Here is a 25,005-nt window from a genome sequence, read left to right as displayed (position 1 = left end):
GCAGATGCGAAACCTCATTAAAATCTGCCAGTCTGGAAACCTTACAAAGACACAAGCTAAAGCGCTGAGACTCCAGCATACCACAGTGAGAGCCATTATCCTCTAATGTGAGTGGTGAATCTTCCCAGAAGTGGCCGGCATACCAAAATTTCACCAAGAACGTACCAACAACTCATTCATGAGTCCTGACTTGAGATACTTTGGCAGTTCATGCTTGAAAAAATTAAATACAGTGTATTTTACTTCTTTGGTTTTCTCAACAGGCCCGTTTCTTGATCTGTTTTTTTTTTTTTTTTTTTTAACTGTTCAGAAATCTGAACCATTTTGGCAAATATGATGGTCTCCTCTGTGGCATTATATTAAAAATCTTTCGTTTTGGTGTTTCATCTGTCCACAGATATTATAAATATTTATTGTCCATTTGTTTGGATTACTATACTTACTTATAACTTAATTACTATAGTCTTTTATGGTCTTTTCTGATTATAGAATTTATTATTTATTTTCCTCCCCCCTTTTTTAATATGAGTGATCCGTAAACTGTCTTTTTAAACAACTGTATTGTGTAAAAACTGGACATTAATTGTTATTCAACAAGTGCAACGTAAAATCTGAAAGTCCTCCACAGTGATGTAAAAGACTCATCACAAGCTATCACAAACTTTCCATTGCAGTTGTTACTGCCAAGGGTGACTTTTCTCTTATTGGTGATATAGATTTTGAATGAACTATTATCTTCAATAAATGCAGTGATCATTTAAAAGCTGGAATATGTCTTCACTATATATGTATATCTGTGTCTAAATGTTTATAATATAAATATAAATTGGTTGGATGATCTAAAACATTTATTAGTTGGAACATAGAAGAACTACATTTTCACAGTCTTGTAAATATGCACTTTACCATGCAGATTGTTAGCTGATCCTTGCTGTTTAAAGAACGTACATAATCATTAATAAGTATTCAGATTTAATCGAAAAGTAGGCCTTTACTAAAATGTGCTACAATGTGGGCGGGAGGTGTATGACTAGGACTGAAAACTACTGCTTCAGGGCAGTTATACAATGCTGTAAAGCACAGAGGAACATTGTACACTGTAGTCTGTCTAAAACATGATGAATCCAGTTTACCTCGTGAAATAAGCTAAATAATAGAATACAGGATGAATAATGGAATACAATAGGATGGTAAAAAGAAAAGGAAAATGAAACTTTTATAGGTGAAACCATGAAAACCAATCTGTTTTTCATGCCTCGATTGTGAATTGTCCTCAAAAACGCAGTGTTTTTGTCATGTACACAATGGCACATAGTCCAGAGGGCACTTGTTATGTCCATATATGCAAGTGAGGTGTACCAGAGTGCTGCGCTCCTTCAGTAGGCCAGGTTTGCTCTAGACACATAATAGCTCTGTTTAGTTAGAGTGGTTGGGGAAAGCACTAACATTTAAAACCGCACTGTACCGCACCATCAACAGTTCACATGTCTGTCATCTACATTGTTATTAACCCCTCCACGTGGCATACACTTTTGTTATAAACAAACATAGTGGAAGAGTCTCTTGCAAAAGCAACAGCCATGTAATCACCTACCTAAAGAAGCCTATAGAAAGCTAAGGTCACCGGTTCACTCTCTGTAAAGACACACTGCCCAGGGCTGTAAGCCGAGCCCAAGGAGCAGTTCTGAGACAGGGAGTTCGCTTTACAGTAAGGAGCCTTTGTTGTGCAGTGTGCTCTGATACATTAGACATACGTTGCATTTCCAGTGTTGCGGACCTTCGGCGTGGCACGGATTCAGTGAAAGCTGATCGCTTAGTAAGGAGACGTTCTTGGCCCACAAAACCCAAGACAAATCCTCTCTCCCGTCCACTCCCTGTTATTTGTCTCAGAATTTTTACAATCCCCACATTTTTCCCTCCCTGCCTTTGTCTCTTCCTCACCATTACCAGCTTTTCTCATTTCTTCTCTTTCTGTCTGCTTATGTAGAGGTTCACCAACGAGGACCACCTCGCTGTCCACAAGCATAAGCATGAGATGACGCTGAAATTTGGACCTGCCCGGACAGATTCGGTCATCATTGCAGGTACTTTTCCACTGAGCTAATTAACTGGAGAGATTGCCCAACTGTAGCCTACTCTCACGTCTTTCTGAATACTTCAAAATATCATTGTCTTGTGTTAGAAAATCCAGATGCTTCTTAAATCAGCTCTACTTCATGCATCAAGTAATCTTCTCAGATTGTCTGTTAACTCTTCAAACCTAAAATATTCTATAATTCTGAGCAAATACAATGAGTGTTTAACACCAGATTGCATTGATGCAAGTCTACACATCAAGCAGTATTGATCAGAGCTTCTGCTCCTGCCTCTCTTTGTGGTTTGTTAAATTAAATTGTGCAACATTAAAACCAAAAGCATGAGCTTATCTGACTGATCACGTAGCTCATGTAATGTAGTTTCAGTGGTGTGCATGTGTCTGTGGAGGATTTCTAGAATGGTGAGCAACAATGAATCAGTCTGGCCGTCTCATCCGAGTTGCATAATGCACACAGCCATTTCTTTTATTTTTTTTCTTTTTTCTTTTTTTTGCTTCGCGGCCAAAAGGGGAATTTTATTTGTATGTATTTTGCAAGTAATGAGGCCCGTTATTCTCCCGCCTCTCCAGACCAGACGCCGACTCCCACTCGTTTCCTGAAAAACTGTGAAGAAGTGGGCCTCTTCAACGAGCTGGCCATGCCCTTTGAGCAAGAGTTCCGCAAGGCCCAGGAAGATGACGACAAGAGGGCCAAAAACCCTGTGAGCAGTGGGACTGGGTGGAGGGCTTCAGTCACTCAGACAGACCTGTTCCAAGCATGAGCAAGTCTGCAGCCTGTGGCCAAACTGGGGGGGGGGGGATTTATGGGCTGTGGACTGCTATCTGCTCCCATGTCTCATGCTGTCTTGCCTCTCCCTTCCCCTCTACTCTTATGCTATCAATCTCTCTTTCTCTCTCTTGTGCTTTCACTCTTGCTCTTGCGCTCTCTCTCTCGCTCTCTCTCGCTCTCTCTCTCTCTCTCTCTCTCTCTCTCTCTCTCTCTCTCTCTCGTGCTCTCTCTTTCTTTCCCTCTTTCTTTCTTTCTTTCTTTCTTCCTTTCTTTCTCTCTCTCTCTCTCCCTCTCTCTCTCTCTCTCTGTCTCTCTCTCTACTGCAGCTGCCAGCCCCTGGCTCTTCAGCTCTGGACATGACTCTGCAGACACCCTCAGATGTGGTCCGAGTGAAGGAGGAGGAGCCTGTGGAGGTAGACTCCTCCCCTCCTGCTAGTCCAGACTCCATCTCCAGCAGATCAGACAGCAATAAGGAGTTCTCGGTCAGGGGGAAGGTATAACACAACACTGCACTATATGGATAGTTTTTTAGCGTTGTGATGATTATGCTTATGTATTAAGTTTTTTAGTCTAGATTATTTAGTTATTTACTTGACTTTTGTTGCATTATCTGAATATTTCTTACTCAAAATGCCGTACAATACATTGTGATGGGTGAGCGTTAATATGCATACTGCAAAATATGTATAATTAAGGCCAGTATGATGATAATGATGATGATATGAGGATGTATAAACCCACAGACACTTCATGTCCTCTGCTAAAACACAAGCAGTGGCTGCACAAGTTTGAGTCTGTGTCATGTGGTCACAGAGCGGCAGAAGAGTGAAGCCATGAATACTCATTCGTAGTGCAGTGCCAGTTTTGAATTATATTGTTAGCGCTCAGAATATTAGACTGAGTAACAAGGGGCTAAGAGAGTGGAGCAGAAGTGATGGCAGGTGGTTGTCTTAGGAACGTCTCTATTTTTATGTATTAAAGATCCTCTGAACCAGGATGAGAACTGTTACTGCCACTGTTAGGTGTGGGCAGTCTTTAATTCAGTTCAGAGTTGTTGTTGTGTTTTTTTTATAGCCCTTTTTTTAACTGCCGCAGTCACAAGGCAACTTTCTGGAATTCTGGGACAAAAATTCTCGAACAAAAATTGTTGTTTCTCGTTTCTCTTTACAGGATTCTCCTCCAAAGCCAGCAGTGAGTTCAGCTCCTATCCCCACCATTGTACGGCCAGGCTCTCTTCCACTACACTTGGGCTATGACCCTCTGCAGCCCACCATGCCTTCACCCACCTCGGTTATCACACAGGCCCCGCCTTCTAACCGCACTCTTGGGTAAGGTCCCAGTCCTAGTGGTTTATTATGGATCCATTTAAAAGTCTTTTTCACAACGCTTTCTTTTTTTGTGATGTTTTTGTGACCCCACTTCACACATTACAGAAGCTGTCAGTAAAACACAGCAGCTCCCAGGGGGGGAAACAGTCTGGGTGGCTTCCCTTGGCTTTTTGTAAGTGCATGAAAAAACAAATTATGTGGACCACATAACATTCAACCTGTCAGGACACGTAGGCTTGTCTTCTGTCAGTCATTTTGTGCATCTACTGCACACAGTGGGAAGCTGCATTCTGGTCTTGAGTTTATGACCATGCACTGCGGTAGCAATGTTTTCAAATAAATGGTGACACAGAAAATACATAAAAATTGGCCAATTCGTCAGCTACCCGCTGTTTTACACTGACAAAAGATGGAGAGCAAAGAACAGGAGTGATCTAGAACAAAGATAAGAACGCACATCTCTGTGGCTTTTCAACTCTAGAGAGGGTTCAGTTGAAGAGCATGACATGTGACCCTAATCTAGCTTTTTATCTGTTAGAAAGGTGGTAATTTTTCATCATTTTAGTGTGCAGATGATCTTTTGCTTGTATAAAACTCCATATCACATTACAACAGCTGTTTAGAAACACAAATACGGTAAACAGTATTAAAAATGTGTCATGTTGAAGAAAGTAGTTGAGATCTTGTGAGCTAGTTTGCAGAACTAGGCTTGGTTCCAGCTCTGTGACCACCAGCATTTAGAGTATGTGTTTTCAGGGCATGCAGCTTCCATCTTAGATATTTTACCCTACCTTTTAAATCAACCTGTTAAGGGATGTTGGGGTTTCTGTGACTCAGGTCACTATGACTCATTTTACTGTGTTACACTGGTGTGGTTGTGGTTTAGGCACTTCATCAGCTATGGATTTTGAGACTGTTTGGTCAGTGAGTCTAACTGATGAAATAAGAGTTTCGTTCGTAAGCGTGGCTTACACCCAATCGCCTTCCGCTCATACATAGCCTGATCTTGTCCACAATGGCTTTTCCATTTAATACTTATTTCACTGTGTGTTTGTGTGTGTGTGAGTGTGTGTGGTCAGTGATTTGTTGTCAGCTCAAGTTAAACGACCTACGTTATTGTTGACTCACTTTAGTGACATTTGGACAGGAGAGAAGATGTTTAGTATTGGGTTGTACATTTAGATCATAGGTCCCCAATCCTGGTCCTGGAGTACGGCATGCGCTACACATTGTGGTGTTTTCCCTGCTCCTTACTCACCTAATCCAACCACTCGGTTACAAGCCCCTCCTAAATTGAAGTGGGTGTGTTAGAGAAGGATAACACTAAAATGTGCAGGGCAGTGGGCTAATCCAGGACAGGGTTGGGAAGCTATTGGGTAAGATAATACTGTCAAATAGAAGCATGTCTGCCATGGACATGGAAAGTACATGGAAACAACTCGCGCATACATGTGAAGCACTAGTCTCTGTGCCAGGCTACTGAATTCTGCAAGGGCTTCTGGAATTGTACGGAATGGTATTTGAGAGATGGAGAGACCGAGGAATGTTTCTCAACCAAGCCCCTGTATCAAATGCTGTTAAAGCTTTAGCCGATGCCAGTAAAGTCCAAAACATTATGACCACCGGGCTGATATGATGTTGGTCCGCCACATGCCACCATAGTAGCGAATCAGCTTATCAGAGGTGCTCAGATCTTCATGCCTGCCCATTTCTCCTGCATCCAACATGACTGGGAGAACCACATGTTCAGTTACTGTCTTGCGTATGTTCTAGACCTTGATGTGTGTTGCTGTGGCGAGATAATCAACTTGTCTGCTTTTTCTGTGTGGTCATAGTGTTTTGGCTCATTGATGTACATTTTTCTTGCTTTAAATGGAAGGTTTTTTTGTTTTAGTTTTTTTTTTTTTTTTTTTTAAGTATGCCAGGTTGTCAAATCTATGAAAAAGATCCACTGTCTCTTGCTTATTAATTTTCAAATGGACATGGTTGCACATTCAGTGGTTGTTTAAGTTTTCACCTTGTTTTTGAACATGTCATTTGTGACCATGATTTGCTAGGGGGGTGGGTATAGGTAGTGATGTGAATCCAGGAAATACCTCATTGCCTGAAATTTAAGGCTAGAGTAGCACTTAATCTCTGTCCATCTGCTATCTGAAGGTCTCCCACAGGTCCATACCCAATGATGATGCTTCCCAATGGCCAGGCAGTTCCTGTGCTCCCAGGCCCAGTGCAAATGCCTTCTGTAATATCTGTAAGCACCAATGAACCTACTCTCCCTTCTGGCTAGAGTCATCAGAGCCTGTTGATATTAGAACTCCATGTCTTGTATATGTGATCTGTCCTGTGTTTTCTTTTTAGCTGGCCAGGCCTATGTGTATGGTGCCCAACATTCCAGGAATCCCAGGCCCTCCGCTAGGGGGAAGCGGCAGTGGGTCCTCATCCCCATCTGGTTATATCCCCCACTCCGAGGCCAAGATGGTGAGAATGCCACATGTTTTGTCCTCATTCTAACCCCAGACTTTTTGTGAAATGGTCTGTGAGGCAAGCAAACATGCTCTGAAATATTTAGTCCCACCATGAGAGGATGTCACATGGGTGACACTTTTCACAACAAACAGGCAAGCACTGGCTGCCCTGTTTGCTTGAATTTGAAAAGTGCAGTCTGTTTTTTTTTTCTACAAGGTCTTTTTACTGTAATAGGCACAAATATTTGCATTAAATAAGATGCAATTCACCATCTTCCATGATTTTCTGATGGAAATTGCATATAACAGTTACAAAGAAATAAGGGAAATGCATTTGTACACTACTGTGTGCTACTTATTTTCAGGTTGGGCTATGAATGTCCTAAAGCTTTGTTCTGTTCTTGGGTTGTTGTGTTTTAGCGACTGAAGGCAGCGTTATCTCACCAGACCTCAGCAGCCCAGGGATGTGTCGGTGTGGCAATGGGCTCCAGTGCTATGGTGCCGCAGAGGATGGAGCAAAGCCAGCTACTAGTGCAGCAGCCTGATGCCCCATCCCCTGCACAGCCACAGGTCTGCTGATACACATCCACATGCGTACAGTCATGTGCAAAAATTAGAACATCAAGACATCAAGTCTTGACCCTATTTAAAGGCATGAACATTTGATCTTCTTTTTAACAATACTGAGAGGTAATGTAACCAAACAAATAGCATCAGAAACAGTATTTGTAGAAATGCAATTCTCTCACATTTATTACTACTACTTCAGATGCAGCACATCAGCTGCAGACGATTAAACATAAGGTTAGAGAGGCAGACATTTTGGAAGTGCCGGTCTTATTTAAACCTCAGACATTTTGTTTGGTTTGCTCTTAATTGTTGAACTGTGGTGGTATTACCATAGCTATGTCCAAAGAGCTCTCTGAGGACTTCAGGCAGAAGGCTGTAGGTGCATACGAGTCTGGGGAGTTCAGCCATCCCACTGTCTAGAAAATACTTTACAAGTGAAACTATTGCCAACATGGCCAGATCAGGCAGTCCTAGCAAGTTCAGCCCAAGAGCAGACCACAAGATGTGTAAAGAAGCCTCCAAAAATCCCAAAAGTAACTGTCTCTACGTTTCTACGTTAAATCTATTGGATTTATACTAAAATTGCTGAGAGCAATTGATTTTAATGAAATTAGCAACAAGAGTGTTAGTGAGGTCAGGATGTTGGTTAATCACCACCCCATCTCATCCCCAGCTCATCCCAAAAATATTGGATGGAGCACCAACAATCATTCCAGAGAACACAGTCCACTGCTCCACAGCTTAATGCCGGGGGGGCTTTATATCCCTCTAGCCCACTCCTGGCATTAGGCATGGAGCCCATAGGTTCATGTGTATCTGCTCCAGAGAGTTCTATTGTATTGACCGTACTTCTCTACAAGCACTAGGCAAGCTGTGTGTGTTTGCACATCTGTGTCAGCAATGAGTGCAACATAAAGTATTGCATTCATTAGAAGGGGTGTCCACAAACATTTTCACATATAGTGTAGCCTGCTCCTTTTCTTAATGCCCCAGAATGCTGATTTATAAGCCAAGAGCCCTAAAAATGTGTTTCTGTGATGCTTTAGCTTTCTAACCAGTCCTGACTCTTGAGTCATGGGACTGTGTTTTAGCGTGGTTTTTGGTGGCATATCGCTCACAGCAAATGGCAGAAAATAGACGTGAAGTGTGATTGCTGCGCGTTGACGTTTTACATGCTCATATTTACATGAAGTGACTTTTTGCAGTTTAAAATAGTTTCACACTGCAGTTTCAAACTGCCTGTTTATCTTCTAATAGCACGCCTCTTTGATGCCAGTTGTGTTTATTTACAGAGGATTACACAGAGAGCATCAAAAAAGAAGCAAAGGATCGGAACTGGATCGGGCTTAATACCTGGTTCATTAAAAATACGCTGATTGGAAATAAACATCACTAAAAACTGTGGGTTTCTAAATAGTGTGTTGCTTGATAGACTTCTTAATCAGAAGTTCTTTTGTGTCCAGGTTTCCCCAGCTCAGCCCACCGGCGGCAGGCGGCGGCGGACAGCGGACGACGACCCGGACGAGAGGAGGCAGCGCTTTTTGGAGCGCAACCGAGCAGCCGCCTCACGCTGCAGGCAAAAACGCAAGCTGTGGGTCAACTCTCTGGAGAAGAAGGCAGAGGAACTGACCTCCATGAATGTGTCCCTGACGGTGAGTTTGCCAGGCATTGTCTCTCTTGCACGCCTGAGGCACTTGTCTCCTTCAAAGCCTGAGACGTTGATGTAATATAGAGGTTTATCTGACTCACTGCTAACCAACGTCTCTGCTTTCGAATGAGCAATGTGTTGCATGAGCTGTTTGTCTCTGTGATTGTCTCTCCGTTAGACTGTCAACTGGTTCATACTTCTCTCTGTATTTGTGTGTGTGAATGGATGTGTGTGTGTCAGAATGAGGTGTCCCTCTTACGAAATGAGGTTGCTCATCTGAAGCAGCTGCTGCTGGCCCATAAGGACTGCCCTGTCACCACTCTACAGAAGAAGGCTGCATACCTGGGTGAGTCAGACCATGAGAGAAGATCTGTAAATCGTAAATCATGAGCGGGGCGAATGCAGAGCTTCTCAGACGTCTCATTGCAGGTGCATATAGTGGACATGCGTGAAAGGATTCTGTATGGAAAATTGCAAGTGCAGATTCGTGGGATTAACACTTTGCACATAAACACTATAATTTCAAAACATGGTCAATAATGCAGTACAAAAATCAGATACCACCCACCATTTATTTGGGTTATTCCAGCTGCATTTAGCCTGTCCACACCTTGTCTTTATTACAGCTTCCACTGTTGTCAGGAGCTTTGCTTTTTTTTTTTTTGCTTCAATCTGCAGGGAGAATTTCCTACTTCTCCAAAATTTATTCCTAGAAGTTTAAGCAGAAGTTTTTTTTTTCCTTCTAGATCTCAAATGAGAATAGAGCTGATATATGATTTATTTTTGTCCACTGTTTCTTGAAATCTTGTTTTTGATGGGGACAGTGTTGGTGGTCTACCAGGCAAGTGGATCGTCTTCAATCTAATCTCCTTAGAAAATTCTGCCTGAAAAATAAGGAATTGGACTAAATATCTTGTTTTCCTCTTTCTTCAGGAGAGGAGTCTATGAAGGATGTCTCTGAACCCACAGGCTCTCCTGCTCCGGTCATCCAGCACAGCTCGTTGGCTCCCAGCCCATCAGCCTCCTCGGGGCCCAACGGTTTGAGTTCACGGGCGGCCGCCGAGGCCGTGGCCATGTCTGTGCTGGCGGGGATGGGAACCCAGCGGGGCGAGAGCGGGCCCTCTCATGTCATCATGGCCACACAGCCCCAGTCCTCAGCCAGATGATGAGCCTGCAGCAGTTTGCCCGGGACTCGCCCCGTGCCGTGCCGGGACAGGAGCAGAGGAGTGTGAGGAGTGAGGGATTGAGGTGAAAAAGAGAAGGGAAGAAAAATAATGCTCTCTCTTTCTCTTCCTCTCCCTGGCCTTCTTTTACGCCATCATGCTCTGGCCTGGAGCTCATTTGAATTCTGGGAATAAACTTTTGACTTTTGGGAGAAAGCGAGAAGCTTCCTGTTCACTATGCCATGGACTACAGGGGCTGGACTCCAATCCTCATTAAATCTTTAATCCTCATCCTAAACCCTTTTATCAACTGTACTTTCCCGTTTTCGTCATCCCTTCCCTTCGCCTTCCATCTCCAAGCTCCTCAAGCTTCAGAGGACTGTAGGACAGCAGAGTGCTTCCCGAGGGGTCGTCATCGCAACCTCTTTGCTCAAACATAACCTGATGCAACCCCCCTCCTCCTCCTCCTCCCCCTGCATAGATAATATGCACATATTTACCACACCTTACAAATTCACAGAGCAACATGGATGTCTCATTTGTGGCTGTCATAGAAGTGAAAATACTGCCACGGTGCACCTGGTGGTGTGCATGTCCACACTTGCTGTGCTCCACATCATTTTACTCACTAAAATGAGGCTAAGGGTAGTGATTGGCATCACAACCTTGCAATACTTTTATATAGAAATATATATATATATCTGGTTTGTGTGAGAGGAAAACAAAAATCTCTAAATCTGGTCCCCAACATTTTAGATCCGTTTGCATTTCATGGAGACCAAGAGAATGCCTCATCTGAACTTCACCAAAATCTGACCTCATTTCTACCCCTTTATAATATGTTTTATATACAGAACGTTTGTAATCAGAAAGAGTGCATGTACGTATGTATGTTTGTGTGTGTGCGTGCGTGCGTGTGTGTGTGAGCGAGCGTTTGTGTACAGGAATGTACACAATATAGCAGTTTGTAATTCAAAAGGACTGATACACTAATGTTGGCATGCAAAACCTCTTCTTTGCTCTTGCTGTTGTATGTACTGTTTGCTATATCTGTGTGTTTGGTACACTCTGCAGTGTGAGCTGTAGAACCAAGTCTTGATTGTTTGATCATGTCTCTTGTTTTTCCTCTCATAGCCTTTGTGTGACAAACGATCGAGCCGTAAATCAGCTCATGTCACATTTCATTGTCTTTTTAAAACCTCTTCTCTATCTGATTGACGGTGCCACCACCATGTTTTACCGCTCTCCATTTATTGGCTCTGTTGTATGAGTTTCTTTTAGGAGGCTGAGGCTCTAAAGATGCTGTTCTTTCTGCTTAATCATTTTTTTCTTTCTAAATGATGGGATAAGTCTTCCTCCGCTGCTGTTTTCTGAGCTGCCACTTGCGATTCTTCTAAAAGCCATGTAAACCTTGTTCTTTTAAAAACAAGACGCAAAACTACCAAAAAAAGACTTGCTGCCTCTTTTGCCCCTGAGTGCCCCTTTGCAGTCAGTTATGCAATTACTGTCTGCCAAACTACTTGTGTTTATACACACAGTCCCTCATACACATGCGCACACACACACAAACACACGCTCAAACCTATTCCCACATGTACACACACTCGCACTCACGAATGCATTTGAAAACACACCCTGCAGTGATATTTGATGAAAAATACAATCACCAAAAAAAAAAAAAAAAAAAAAGAGATTCTGCCTTAAGACTTGAGACTCACAGCAGTGCCTCTGATGCCCTGGCGAGCCAGGTTCATCAAGCAGGATTTTTGGTTGCCCATGAGGTCCGAGACTTTGCTGGCTGCACGCCAAATATAGGAATCTATCAGGAGAAGTTAAGAGCTTTACGTTTGTAAGGAGAGCTGTGGAGGAAATTCAATTACCGATGCCTTTGAAAGCCGTTTGAACCGTGGTGGGTGCGTAACAGGATTACGTTGGGTTGCTTTTGCTGCCACCTATCCCTGGTAGAGTGTTACTACACCACAATACAATACTGAGAGACTTTTAAGGTGTGTGTGTGGGGGGGGGGGGGTGGGGGGCTTTACCAGCTGATACCCTTTATTTTGTATTGCGTATGTTTGATCAGGCAATAATCAAACGATTGAATTTTAAAACTGTACTGTTTGTTTGTCACTTGAATTTTCCTGGTGTGCATGTTTCCTTGCAGAGTGCAATGCTGCAAAACTAAGGCATCAGTCCACAACATAAGGGTCTGTCTAAATGCACTAAAAATAGAAAAATGTGATAAACCTTTATCAGTTTGTATCTTTTCATTGTTGTTGGTGTAGTTGTGAAGCTGCTGGGTTTGTCCTGATCACACCACACATCCGATGGCGATGTGACTTTAATGCATACATGGTGTCCTTGTGCATCCAGGCTTTATGGGTTGCTCAGCTGCCGCTCGCCACATATCTCACAGCTACAGTCCCAGTGGTGGTCGTAGCGCTGCGTTGTACTCTGCACTGGCTCTGTATCCGGCTTGCAGAACCAGCTAAACAAATGGGAATCTGGAAAAGGGGGAGATGAGGGAGAAGAATGTTGAGCTTTCATTTTAGCAATTTTATTATTACTGGCACTTTTTTCCTTTTCCATATTGTGCAGCAAAGACTACACAAATGTCATCTGTCATAATAAAGGCTTCTTTAACCTTTAGTTTTTTTTTGTAATACTGAAATGTAGAACATTTTTAGACGTTTTTTGTTTTGTTGTTTCTTCTTGGTAACCATGTAATCGGATTTCTTTTGCAGATGTCTTCTGAAAAATAGTGAGAATGCCTTAAGAGAGATTTGTTTTACTGTGTTTTTGTCCCTCCCCTACTGATGCCGGCAGCAAACCTGTACCAGAAATCTGTCCGTAGTGGACTTGCTGCGTAATTTCAGTGTAATATTCCATTAATTTATTAAGGGATTAGTTAACGAGAGTCCATTTGAATAATAATAATCCCTCTGGTATCACTAGTAAGACGGACGATGGTGGTCAACACAGTATGTAGCTCTAGAGAGGTCTAAACATTACGCTTCTAATTGTTGTATGGGTAAGAACGCACTCCCGGTCGGACTGATTTCATTGTAGACGTCATCCTCTTACTGTACATATGTGTACTATATAAATGTATTTACTTTACTTTTTCCATGCATGTTGAAGTGGAATAATACGAACACTTGCCGTGCTGCAGTTTTGATTAAAGAAAAAGCAATTAAACAACATTCAGATGTCTGTGGTCATGTTCATAAGCACTGTGGGGAAAGAAATTAAAGACAAATACTCCTGCAGTCGTGTTCAGGCAGGTGAGCCGCTTCGTACAACTAAGCATGTCAACAATTAGACACGTACCCTGCTCTAGGGGCACGGCTCCAGAGGGCCGAGGTTGTGGGTTCGATCCCCATACTGTGAGGAGATTGGTGTGTTCCTGCGCCCTCCCAAAATATACAGGCTAGGGGAATTGCCCATGCTCAATTGCTACACTAGGCGTGAGTCTGTGGAGTAAAAGGTTGGCTGTGGTATCCTGTGATGGATTGATGACCTGTCCAGGGGGTATTTCTGCCTTGTGCTCAATGATTCCGGGTATGCTCTGGACCACTCTGGACCACCCTGACCAGGAAGAATCGAAGAAGATGAATGGATGGACATTTGCGTCCACCTGTGGCATGTACAAAAATTCTGATTGATTGATTGATTGACTGATTGATGTATTAAGACTGCAATTATCCTTTAAGAAGATTCCAAGGCTGTGTTCAGATGGACAGCAAAAATTTATGACCGTGTAAAGAGCCGAAAACCATGTGAAATCTTTTTTTTTTAATCTCTAATTCTCAAATAAGTTCAAAGTTTTATTGCATCACTCGCAAGGCGACAGACAGCGACTATGTCCATCTATCCTGCTTCCGCCTCGTTAGCACCTACGTTGTAACCACAGCAACCGATGCAAATAGGTTGTGACATCCAGACATGCAAATCCGATCTGATCACTAGCAAATAACAGTGTGGACAGTCTTCTCTCCAGATCTGATCTGAGAAATGAATCCGATTTGCTTGCAGTCTGAACACAGACAAAGTGACTTTTGGGGGGATTCTCAATACAAACTATGCCACGTTGGGACTGGTGTGCTGGCTAGTACAGACTAGGCAAGTTTAACTTGTGAAACTCCTGAGGACAGGAGGACACCGTGCGGTAATCATGCAATTAGAACAGCAGCGTGGTGCATTCTGGGATATTTGGCTATGCATCCTCCATAACAGGGGCGGAACAGGTACGACTGTACTTGGCTAGATGTGAATATTTGAATGGAGCAGTACTTCAACTGCAACTGACTGTGTTAAACAAGCCCACAGGAACACAAGTACAGACTGAGAATCGGCCTTGGAAAGAGGATTGGTGGGAGGGGCTTCAGTCACAAACACCGCCCAGTAGTTTTCAATAGTAACAGTGACTAAAGTAATATTTAGATCTGTAGGAATGACGTCAGTATACTGAGCTGGAACACCGTTCTCCAAAGCATACCTTGAGGGAACTAGATACTCGTAATTGCATCGTCAGCGATTTTTCACCTTTGAGGTTTCTTTTTAACTTTAAAGTTTAGGCTTCCTCTGGATATAAGAAATAGCCTGTGGGTGATTTAGCCCTTGTTCGCCCGTGATTGTATCATTTATCAATGATGAATCACTGAAAACATGTACTATACCAATCAAACATGCACTAACCCGCCTCACCAATGATACCTTTCTTTTTCAATACATTTTTTGATGCCAGCTGCTTGAACGTGTAACAGGGTGGTAAATAGAGTTTTTTACAACCCTGTTGCTCATTAAAGCCACTGACAAAGAAACTTAACAGGACGTAACAGGACATTTTTAGCATAGAACTAACAAATACACCAAATTTGGTTAACTAGCATCCATGCTAATGCATGTCATCGTAATTATACAAATTCGACTCGTGCATTGCATTCTGGGATATTTGTCTGGGCCACACAAGTCCACACAAGTCACTTCCTGATGCATCCTGGGTAACATGGGTGGAACAAGAACACATCCAATCTATATTATACCACAGTTAGAAAATAAACAGTGAGAAAATCTGTTAAATCGTCACCTTTGTTTTTACACTATTTTGGCCGTTGCACTGTTTCTTAATGAGTTTGACTTTACAGTGTTAGCTCTTCCTGCTGTACTGGCATACTCAAGCAAGTGTTTTAGGGCTGTTCAGTGGTGTGTGGATGGAGAGATTTTCAGAAGCACTGCTAGAGATAGAAATATTAAGTTATATTAAGTTATATATATATATTAAAATCATCCAGGTACTTGTGGATGGGACTGTGTTTTTTATTTATTTATGAATAATTTTTATTCATTTTATTCATGTTTTTATTCACATTTTTTTCTCAGAAACATAAACAGCTTGCCAAGAAGGACACACCTATGTTTAAAACATATTTTACATTAAATAATAATAATAATTTTCTTTTATTGTCATTTATGTTTGTACACTACAGTGTACGGCTTAGACATCTGGGGTCAGGTCACAGGGTCAGCCATGCTACGATACCCCTGGAGCAGAGAGAGTTAGGGGTCTTGCTTAAGGGCCCAAGTGGGCTCAGGTATCAAACCCACAACCCCCCCACCCCCCCCCCCCCCCCCGTCATCAGTATCATCCTAATTTACATACACGTCTGTAAATGTCGCCCTCATGGTGAAATCACCACCTAAAAAGGGCTTCTTCTGTGCTAATGCCCCTATTTTAAGCTCGGTAGTGAGCTGATGAGTTGAGTCAGGGCAGGGTTGTAAAACACTGCCCCAGTCTGTCTGCTTATGCTGGGTGTTTACTGTCTGCTAGCGGTACGGAACATATGCTGTACCTGGGAGAAGCCCCTGTGCACTGGAACAATCTATAACTGTAATTTAATGGTATTGATGCCCTCCCCTCCTGATGGACGCTGCTTTATCTGTGTTTTAAGCATGTGCGTTTGTGTCGCTAGAGGGCGTCGCAGCTTGTCCGCGGAACCGCGCACGCTGCATGGTAAACTCCGTCACGTGACCGCGCCTTGCCGTCGGTTAGTGATACGAAGTTTGACTCAGTTGACCGAACCGATTCTTTCGGTTCAAAACAGAAGGTTTTAGTGAATTGAATAGATTAATAAATCGAGTTTATTTATTTTATGTAGAATTTATGTAAGGCAAAGTACCAACTTAATTCACGCCCCACCATTTATTAAGCATGTTAGTAAACAGTTAATTAATAATGTGTGACGTTTGTATGTTTGTAATAATTTGTAATAATTTTCTCATTTTTATCGCAGTTTTGTTGCACATATATTATTGATGTCTTGAAGTCCACACTTACGTAGAAAATAACTAACAAAATCACTGTAGCGTAAAAACCTTTTTTTTTTGCCGTTTTGACGATACATTAATTTCGCAGTTGTTCTTTAATTATTTTCATGCTTCATGCTAAATAAACCAACAGAAATACTCCAAAATTACACTGACTTCTACTGAAAGTTAATGTAATCAGCTCTATTTCATTTACTTATTTTTTCTCCAGTAAAACTGCCGTTTTGAAGATACGATTTTTTGCGCGACATCAAATAAATTGTTTGTTATAAATACTAATATTGCTGTAAATAAATTAAAGTAAAAATAAAAATCGGTTAGATCTGAATTCCGTTCGATTCTTTGTAAAGAGTCAATTCAACAGAACCGATTCTTTAACGAGTCGGCACATCCCTACCGTTGGTGCGAGTTCCCACAGTTATGGCGGAGGGAGCAGCTGTTCGGATCGGCTTGTTGTTACTCCCGTCTGATTATGTGCTTCGCGTCGTGATCGGTGGATGTTGATCGACAGAGCATCGTTTATCAGACCGAGAAGAAGTTAGTAAACATTTCGGCAACGATGGCAGAGCGCGGTGTGGATTTGGCGCCTTTGCCGAAGGAGGTGAAGGATCAGTTGGCGGAGTTGGAGCTGGAGCTGTCGGAAGGTAGGATAGGTTAAACGAGAGGGCTGAAGGAGACTCGCGAGCTCTCTCTCTCTCTCTTTCTCTCTGTACTGGTTCAGGACTAAATTAGGGCTTAATCCCGAGGGGCTGCGTGGCGGCGGAAAGTGTGCTTCTCACGCTCGGGGGCACAGCAGTGAGATGTCAGGAGGCTGGTTGTGTGTAATGGCTGTGAATGAGGGGACAGTGCGCGTTCCTGACACCGTGTCCTTTTAATGGTCCCGTTGCTCTGTGTTTAAAAAAGGGGGGAACTTGGCTAACCGCGGCTAACTCGCGCGCCTTCAGCGACGGCCGTCTGTTGTCGCTATGGTTCAGATCAACCTGAGGAAATGTCAGTGGTTTGGGCGATGGGGAACTTGCCACCCGACACAAAGCGCAAGTGTGAACAAGCGGTAATCCTCCTCAGCTTCCCCAGAAACAGATTCATACTGGGGGCTAAAAACGTATCCTAGCTAAGTTGCTGTTCAGCTTCAGTCGGAGACCCTCGTCAAGGGCACGTTACAGCCTTGGCTGTTGGGCTGTGTGAACAGTCGCTGTGTTCCTCTGGCTTTACTTAGCTAGCTTAGCCAAGGTGTTAGTCTGGTCTCATGGCTGGTGTCTGCTTTGTGTAGGCAGGCAGGCGTGTAGGCAGGCAGGCAGGCAGGCAGGCAGGCGTGTAGGCAGGCAGGCAGGCAGGCAGGCGTGTAGGCAGGCAGGCAGGCAGGCGTGTAGGCAGGCAGGCAGGCGTGTAGGCAGGCAGGCAGACAGACAGACAGGCAGGCAGGCGTGTAGGCAGGCAGGCAGGCAGGCGTGTAGACAGACAGACAGGCAGGCAGGCGTGCAGGCAGGCAGGCAGGCAGGCAGGCAGGCAGGCGTGTAGGCAGGCAGGCGTGTAGGCAGGCAGGCAGGCAGGCGTGTAGGCAGGCAGGCAGGCGTGTAGGCAGGCAGGCAGGCGTGTAGGCAGGCAGGCAGGCAGGCAGGCAGGTAAGCTAGGGGTGTAGCGATACATGTTTATGTTCGATGTGATCTTCAGCTCAGGTCGATGTAATTTGGATATAATGTTGGCTTTGGAAAACATCTCATTTTACATTTTTTTTAATTCAAATATTTCACAAATATTCAAGTGCAATTTCAAAATGTAAAAATGATCAAATAATTTAAGTAAAAAAAAAAAGCAAATGAAGTCGTGTTTACATCCACTACATTTACGCCAAGAGACTTTAGATGACACGATTAGGAGTGGCCCCGAAACAAGCAAAGTGGTCAGATTTTAGCAGAATCGGACTCTGGCCAGGCAAGTCAACTAGCAGTTGACCACCTAATGAGGACTGAAATCTCCATACCGCCCCATCTGAGAGCACAAACGCACCAGACAGTTCTGGGAGAGCAGGGTAAAGCCATTTCAGTTGTAAAAATAAATGTGTGTGAAAATATCCAGGGGTCTTTCACACCACCAGCTTATCTGTGCAACAATCATTTCCGATCTTACCTCCAGACCAGGATGTTGTTCTGATTGGACAGTTTAACTCATGTTTTGGGCAAACTAAGGACCCTAATGTGGAGTGTGCGGTTGATTCCTCAGTCCGGATCTGTGTCCGGATTTGAATGAACAAATCAGGTTGAAATTACGATTGAGAGATCGGTTTGGGGAGGACTGCTGTGAGAAAATATCTGATGTTAGTGTATTTAGGTCTGCTTTGGCCGTTACACCTTCTCTTGAGGAATTTGACTTTAGTCTTTGTGAGGTGTCCTTGTGCAAAAATAGTAATGAGGGATGTGCCGAAATGGGAATTGTGCTCTGATGTCGATATCTGATCTTGTTCAAACACACATTTACTGATGCTGATACGTAAACAAATCTACGTGGATTAGCTTTACAGAGAATTCTGACAATTATTTTTAAAGGGTAGTGGGTAACCTCGTCTTATCAGTGACAGGTTTCATTCCGCTGCCTGGCAGGCCTGCCTTGCTACACCAACACTACATTCACCTACCTGTGCAACACGATTAACATGCAAAGAGCGTCAGCTGAATGCATAAATTTGATGTTACAACTTAGGGCTGAGCAACTGAACAGAAATGAATCAAGTCAGACATTCATAACCTCTAATTAACATAATTATTTTGATCATTTTTAACAAAATTCCAATGACAAAAAATATATAATTTCCACAGTGTGTTTGTGTTTGGTCCCCTTAAAAACATACTATTGCATGTGCAGTCACGTGACTCCGACAGCTAATACAATCATTTATTAATCTGAATCGAGGTAAAATGTGTAATTAATCATGATATTAATTTGAGGTCATATTGCCCAGCACTATTACAAATGCAGTAAAATGAACAAACTGCAGTAAGTCCAGCGTCATTACTGATTAGGGTTCTACCAATACAAGAAATGTGGGCTGATGCCAATATCTGATATTTTTCATATACATATCTACTACTGCTGATATATCAGCATTCATAAAATTGAACATGGATGGGCATTATATAGAAGTGTGACTTATTTTCAGAGGGCATGAGGCCGTGATAGGGTTCGATTCCCTGGCTGGACGAGAATAGGGTTTGTATCTAGGTATCTCCTGACACCCAAATGTTTCTGTACCTTTATAATAATAATAATAATAATTGTATAACACACTGTAACTGGGCTCTACACAGTACAGTAGGGTGTAGATAGGATGTCCCCAGGTGCCATATTTTGACAATTAACTGTGATTTCCACCAAAGACCCCCAAATGAGAGTCTGTCGGAGGAGAGCAAGGGGCGTGTCAGGCATAGTTTTCATTTGTGATGAACTGTCTTGGACGTACTACGTCCTTACCAGCAGGTCACGAAGCATGCTTACAAAATGAAGCCCATGTCCAGCAAGCGTGCTTTCTCGTGAGTGGTCATGAATCACTGCTGCTGTTTGGTTGAGCTGAAGTTCAGCTGAGGCTCCGGCATAACCAGGAATTCAGCATGAAAGCACAATAGCCTTTGTTGTCGGGTGGATATTAATGTGCTTTTGTAAGGCTGTGCTTGCCGGCTCAGTCCCGTATTACAAGTAGAATAGAAATAAGCTGCTTGTGTGTGTGTGAGAATGTGTGTATACTGGAGGGGGGAGTGTGAACTCAGCTGAGTAATACTGTTACACAACTGGGACCACTCAGTGTGTGGGTTAGAGTCTGAAGCAATGTGTTGTTATGCTTACAGAAGATGAAATGGCCATAGAAACTGTAATCAGAGAAGCAGCGATGATAAAAACAGTAAACACTGCGCCTTATGGTTGAGCGAGGACATATTGCACCAGATTGGCAATCAGTGACGTTTGGCTCTCAGTGATTCATGCAAAGTTTATTCATTTCTCGGCATCGTTAAGGTTCGCCGACTGCGAGGAACCGATAATTGACACAAGGCTGAACACGGCAGCGCATTCAGAGGCTCTGAATGAGTCGCCATGAGGTGTGAACCTGTGAAAGAGAGAGTGTGTGTGTGTGTGTGTGTGTGTGTGTGTGTGTGTGTGTGTGTGTGTGTGTGTTTGTGTGTGTGTGATTAGCGGAGTGTTTTTAGAGCCCTGGGGGCAGGTGAGCGAGGCAGCGTGTTTGTGGTCGTTTGGATGACCCTGGTGAGCTGCTTTGATCCTCCTCCCTGTGGGACAGCTGCTGACCACTGCAGTAGAGACCTGGTGGGCAAAAAAAATCTTCAGCACAGTTTCGCCTCTTTTTTTAATTAATTAATTAATTAATTAATTAATTAATTTTTTATTATTTGGCAATATTTGTGTTATGTTTCATAGGATTGCACTGATTTGGATTTTTTTATGGCCAGTTTTGAGAGATTTTCGGTGAAATTGGCCAATGGTCAGCTTTTTTTGGGGGTCATTTTAACTGAAAACACATTACTGGCTAATTATTTGCTCTTTCATGAGCTAAGCTGGCATTTACATGTTTTTAAAGGGTGTGTATTATACAATTCGGACCACTTTAGTGGATGTTTTTAACGCTCTAGTTTAGCACTCTATGAATGGCCAGGATTCTTTTCTACATGACCTCTCAAGATGAAACAGACTGTTTGTGATGCTGTGCCTTTAATACAGTTGTATGTAAATTAGTGCTGCTCTGCATCTCGCTTAGTTTGAAAAGCACTCAGAGTTGAAACACTGCTTAGAACTGTGATGTGACTCTGTAAACTGCTATAGGCTGAACAGAGGTGGAGAAATTCCAGCCTTGACTCCCGAATCCGATCATGTGAAAAGAATCTACTGATTTGAAAGCAGTAATTTCACTGTGCTCCAGCTCTCGTCCCATTCCCCTCTTGCTCTGCTCCCCTGCACCTGACCTGACTCGCTCCAGCTGAGATGACTCATATGACTCACACCATTAACTGACCAATCCCAGTGTTCCCTGCTTTTAGCCCCAGTACCTCCCCTCAGTGTCACTGGGCTAGGCTGTCGCATTGTGTTTGACAGTGTGTATGTTCCAGAAATCCCATGTACAACATATCTACTCCTTATTAACTGTGTGTGTGTGTGTGTGTATGTATGTGTGTGTGTGTGTGTGTTTAGCTTCCACCTACTGGCTTTGGAGAGGAACGATGTGGGCTAAGGAGTAGTTGGTGGTTGTGTTGCTGTGGAATGCGATTGTGAAATGCGTTGAAACTAGGGATGCACTGATCTGGGTAATTGTGGGAAATATCCGACGCTGTTAATGCCAATGCAGATACAGTAGGAGTGGGCGATAGGTTGCACCATATTGGAAAAAACTGACATTGCAGTATTGTTCAGAGTGATAAACCATATATATAAATCTCTGCTGTCCAGTGAAAAACATGGAAGCATTTTTGTCCGTTTTTAGTTTTCTACAGTTTTAAACCCTGTAGCTGCTTCTGTACACTGTGTTAATAGAAATGCTCTTAATTACTTTTAATAAACTCCTATTTTACATTGACTTTCATTCAAAGTTAAGAACATTTTTGGCTTCTCCTTCATGTTTTTCATTGGACAGTGATGATATATATATATAATATATTAGAATAGGGCTGGGGTAGAAATACTGTATCACAATATATCACAATACACAATATTAATCACGATACATACAATAAACTACTATTTAGATACTCTCCCGTACTGAAGAGTGATTTATACTCCACATCTGCTGCACTTCTTCTAATTAAACCAGTCTAATTACACTGTTAGTAATGAAACCTGCAGCTAATCAGTGTTTATTAAGCACTAACAGTATCCTCAGTATGCCGATAACAAAACTGATCTCGATATGATAAAATCCCCGTCATATTTTCTAGAAACTAAACGGCACTAATTACTTATCTTATATTGGAATGTGCAGCTCTTTAGGCCCTGACGATATTCACAGTATGCTCAGGAAAGTATGTAGTCAAAATTGACAACATTTATCACATTACGTTTGATGATATGATGATATTTTACTGTGTTGTTGATATTGTCAGTGACCAGCTGCATGTTTCAATGTAGGGACTGCCATTATTCTGGTTTAACTGGATAAAGTGTTGCACATACAGAATAAAAATCACTGTGCTCAGTCTGGGAGAGCGTGTAAACAACAGTTTTTAAGAATCTATCGCTGCTAATGCATGTTGATCATGTTGTCCCGATAAATAACCTGTATTATTAAATTGTCTCCAAATATCGTGATATATTTTTACCATGTCAGCCAGTCCTAACGTTGTGATAAAATAGTCATGTGCTCACCCCATGATACATAATACGAATCAGCAATTCTAAATGTAAATGTGTATTTCTGGACTGGAAATGCAGTCAAATGGATAAAATGCTAATATTTTATTTCTGCATATCTGGATTTCCATAAATGCATTAATCACAATGTTTCTTAAGCTGTTTTCTTCTGTGATTCTCTCCAATATTAACATGATGTGAAGCAAGGTGGAATTATTTGACCAAAATGACTGAGACTAGTAGTGTTACAGTGAAGAGTGAATGGCTTGATTCTTCCCAAGCCCAAGAGAGCATCTGCGATTGGTCAGACTGCTCACAGCACACAGTAAAGCATTCAGCGATTGGTTAGATTTGCATATGGAAGCATCGGTTTGCCCAAGACCAACACAGCGATAGCAATTATCAACCGACACCATGTGCAGCCCTGACTGACTCCTAAGGCAGTGTTAACGTTGGTGTGTTCCACAGTTGCTCGTTATTGTCCGTGGATGCAACCAGACGACCAGGCTTCTGCATCCCATTAGAACACAAATGCCCAGTGTTCAGCTGGCTCACTAGCAGGCGAACGGAGCTGTGTTGTTGTGGTCACTGTCTGATGTTGCCAAGTCTGATCACTTGTCCATCTAAGCATTCTTGACCTGTCTGCGATTTTGTTCCACTAAGGGCCGCAGCGGCCTCGCCTCGGACGCGCAGAGTGGAAATACCCTGCGTTAAGACGCTCGGCTTGGGTTGCTGGTAGAAGGACAGAGGCTGGCCAAATTGCTGCTTAAAAAGCAGGCCGATTCTGCAGGCCACCAGTGATCACTGGGACACAATGGGGACCATTGAGCTGATGAGGACCATGGTGACTAGGAGCTGCGCTGGCATTTAGGCCATTCGACTGAAAGCTTTGTGTGCTGGAATGAGCCGCTCTGAGCATGCAGGGTTTCAGCCGTTGTGTTCAGTGTGTGTGTGTGTGCGCGTGTGTGTGCGCGTGTGTGTGCGCGTGTGTGTGCGCGTGTGTGTGTGCGCTCTTGTTTTTGAGCATTTTTAGGCTTGTATACACTGACTTTGTAGGACAGTCAGGATATAAAAAATAAACAGTAAATGGAGCTATCCTACAATGTCAGGACAAACAAGGTGGTCAAGTGCTTTTTTTCCTGATATAAGCATATATTAGAAAAATGCTGTGATATTACATTTTATTAATATTTATTTAGGGAAAAAAAGTATTGGGACACCTTCTCATATATAATTTATTCCAAAATCAGTAAAGGCTTTCATTACTACTTCTACATTGTGGAGCATTGCTGTGAGGATTTGATTTACGACTGGGCGGTGTCACCAAAAATGTGTATCATGGATTTTTTTTTATGCTTTTGGTGTCTTCATGGTATTTAACTTTGAGATTTGACTAATAAATCGCTTTCGTTTTAATATGGGAACCTATTAGAAACAGTAGGCCTGTCTTTACATGTCTTTAACAGTGCCTTACTTTACTACTAATGCACACATTTAATGACAAAAGTGTATGTGTATTTGTTCAGGGTGCTACATAATACATGCATAATAAATAGATAGATAAACCTCTCATTACTGCAGTATTTTGAAAGTTTATGAACTTCTGCAGTCTGCCTCTTCTCCGTAATCATGAGTTCGCCAGCAGAAGCGAGCAATTTTTACTTTTACATCGGGCTGTTTTGACTTTAAGACAGCCAGGGGGTCCTTCAGGAGCTTATGTATGCTAGCCCACTTTCTGTAGCATCACATTGCTAAGCGTTTAAGCTGTTGAATCGGACATACGCAGTTCTAAATTTAGTTCTGCACGTTTTGGTTGCATACCTGTATTACTATTACTATATGTCATGAGCGCAAGATGGAGTAGGATGATCACCACCTCCTCTCCTCTCAGTCCCACTGCTCCATAGCTTAATGCCGGGAGGCTATAACCCCTGTGAGTCCACGCCTGGCATTAGACATGATACTGGTAAGTTCATGATCTGCTCTATTCTGTTGGCAGTACTTCACTACCGGGACTAGACAAGCTGTGTGTGAGGACAAAAAAAGTAAAAAGTGTGTGAGAGAGGTCAGTGTTGATCACATGAATAGGAGGAAGCCACAAAGAAGAGAGAACAAAGTGAAATACGCCTCATCAACCTCAAGTGTAAGATCAAGTGTCACATGTTTATCAGTGTCGTGATCTTTGACTGTGATGATGTTCATGCTGATGTTGGGTTGAGTCGGATTCTCTAAGGTTATAAGGGGATCTCCTGATGGCGTTCCAGATCTGTATAACCTCTATTGCATGCGAAATGATGCTGG

At 42.7% G+C, this 25,005-nt stretch overlaps 2 protein-coding genes across 3 annotated transcripts in view; both read left to right on the top strand.

Annotated features, from left to right (window-relative positions):
- Window positions 1-12,051, top strand: part of atf7a (activating transcription factor 7a) — a 30,809-nt gene extending 18,758 nt beyond the window's left edge. The window contains exons 3-12 of the mRNA XM_072697148.1: window positions 1,988-2,084; window positions 2,666-2,796; window positions 3,191-3,358; window positions 4,035-4,192; window positions 6,350-6,443; window positions 6,551-6,670; window positions 7,078-7,227; window positions 8,691-8,879; window positions 9,116-9,221; window positions 9,809-12,051. Of these exons, the coding sequence (XP_072553249.1) occupies window positions 1,988-2,084; window positions 2,666-2,796; window positions 3,191-3,358; window positions 4,035-4,192; window positions 6,350-6,443; window positions 6,551-6,670; window positions 7,078-7,227; window positions 8,691-8,879; window positions 9,116-9,221; window positions 9,809-10,041 (1,446 nt within the window). The 3' untranslated portion in view covers window positions 10,042-12,051. The remainder of the gene's footprint in view (window positions 1-1,987; window positions 2,085-2,665; window positions 2,797-3,190; window positions 3,359-4,034; window positions 4,193-6,349; window positions 6,444-6,550; window positions 6,671-7,077; window positions 7,228-8,690; window positions 8,880-9,115; window positions 9,222-9,808) is intronic.
- A 4,744-nt stretch (window positions 12,052-16,795) lies between these two features.
- Window positions 16,796-25,005, top strand: part of dip2ba (disco-interacting protein 2 homolog Ba) — a 65,632-nt gene continuing 57,422 nt past the window's right edge. For both annotated transcript variants that reach the window (XM_072696018.1, XM_072696017.1), the window contains exon 1: window positions 16,796-17,009. In XM_072696018.1, coding sequence (XP_072552119.1) covers window positions 16,925-17,009 — 85 coding nt within the window. In that variant the 5' untranslated portion in view covers window positions 16,796-16,924. The remainder of the gene's footprint in view (window positions 17,010-25,005) is intronic.

The sequence above is a fragment of the Salminus brasiliensis genome, chromosome 14 (assembly GCF_030463535.1).
Source record: "Salminus brasiliensis chromosome 14, fSalBra1.hap2, whole genome shotgun sequence".
Classification (NCBI taxonomy): Eukaryota; Metazoa; Chordata; class Actinopteri; order Characiformes; family Bryconidae; genus Salminus; species Salminus brasiliensis.
The sequence above is the reverse complement of the archived record's forward strand: the minus strand, read 5'-3'. Positions and strand labels throughout refer to the sequence as shown.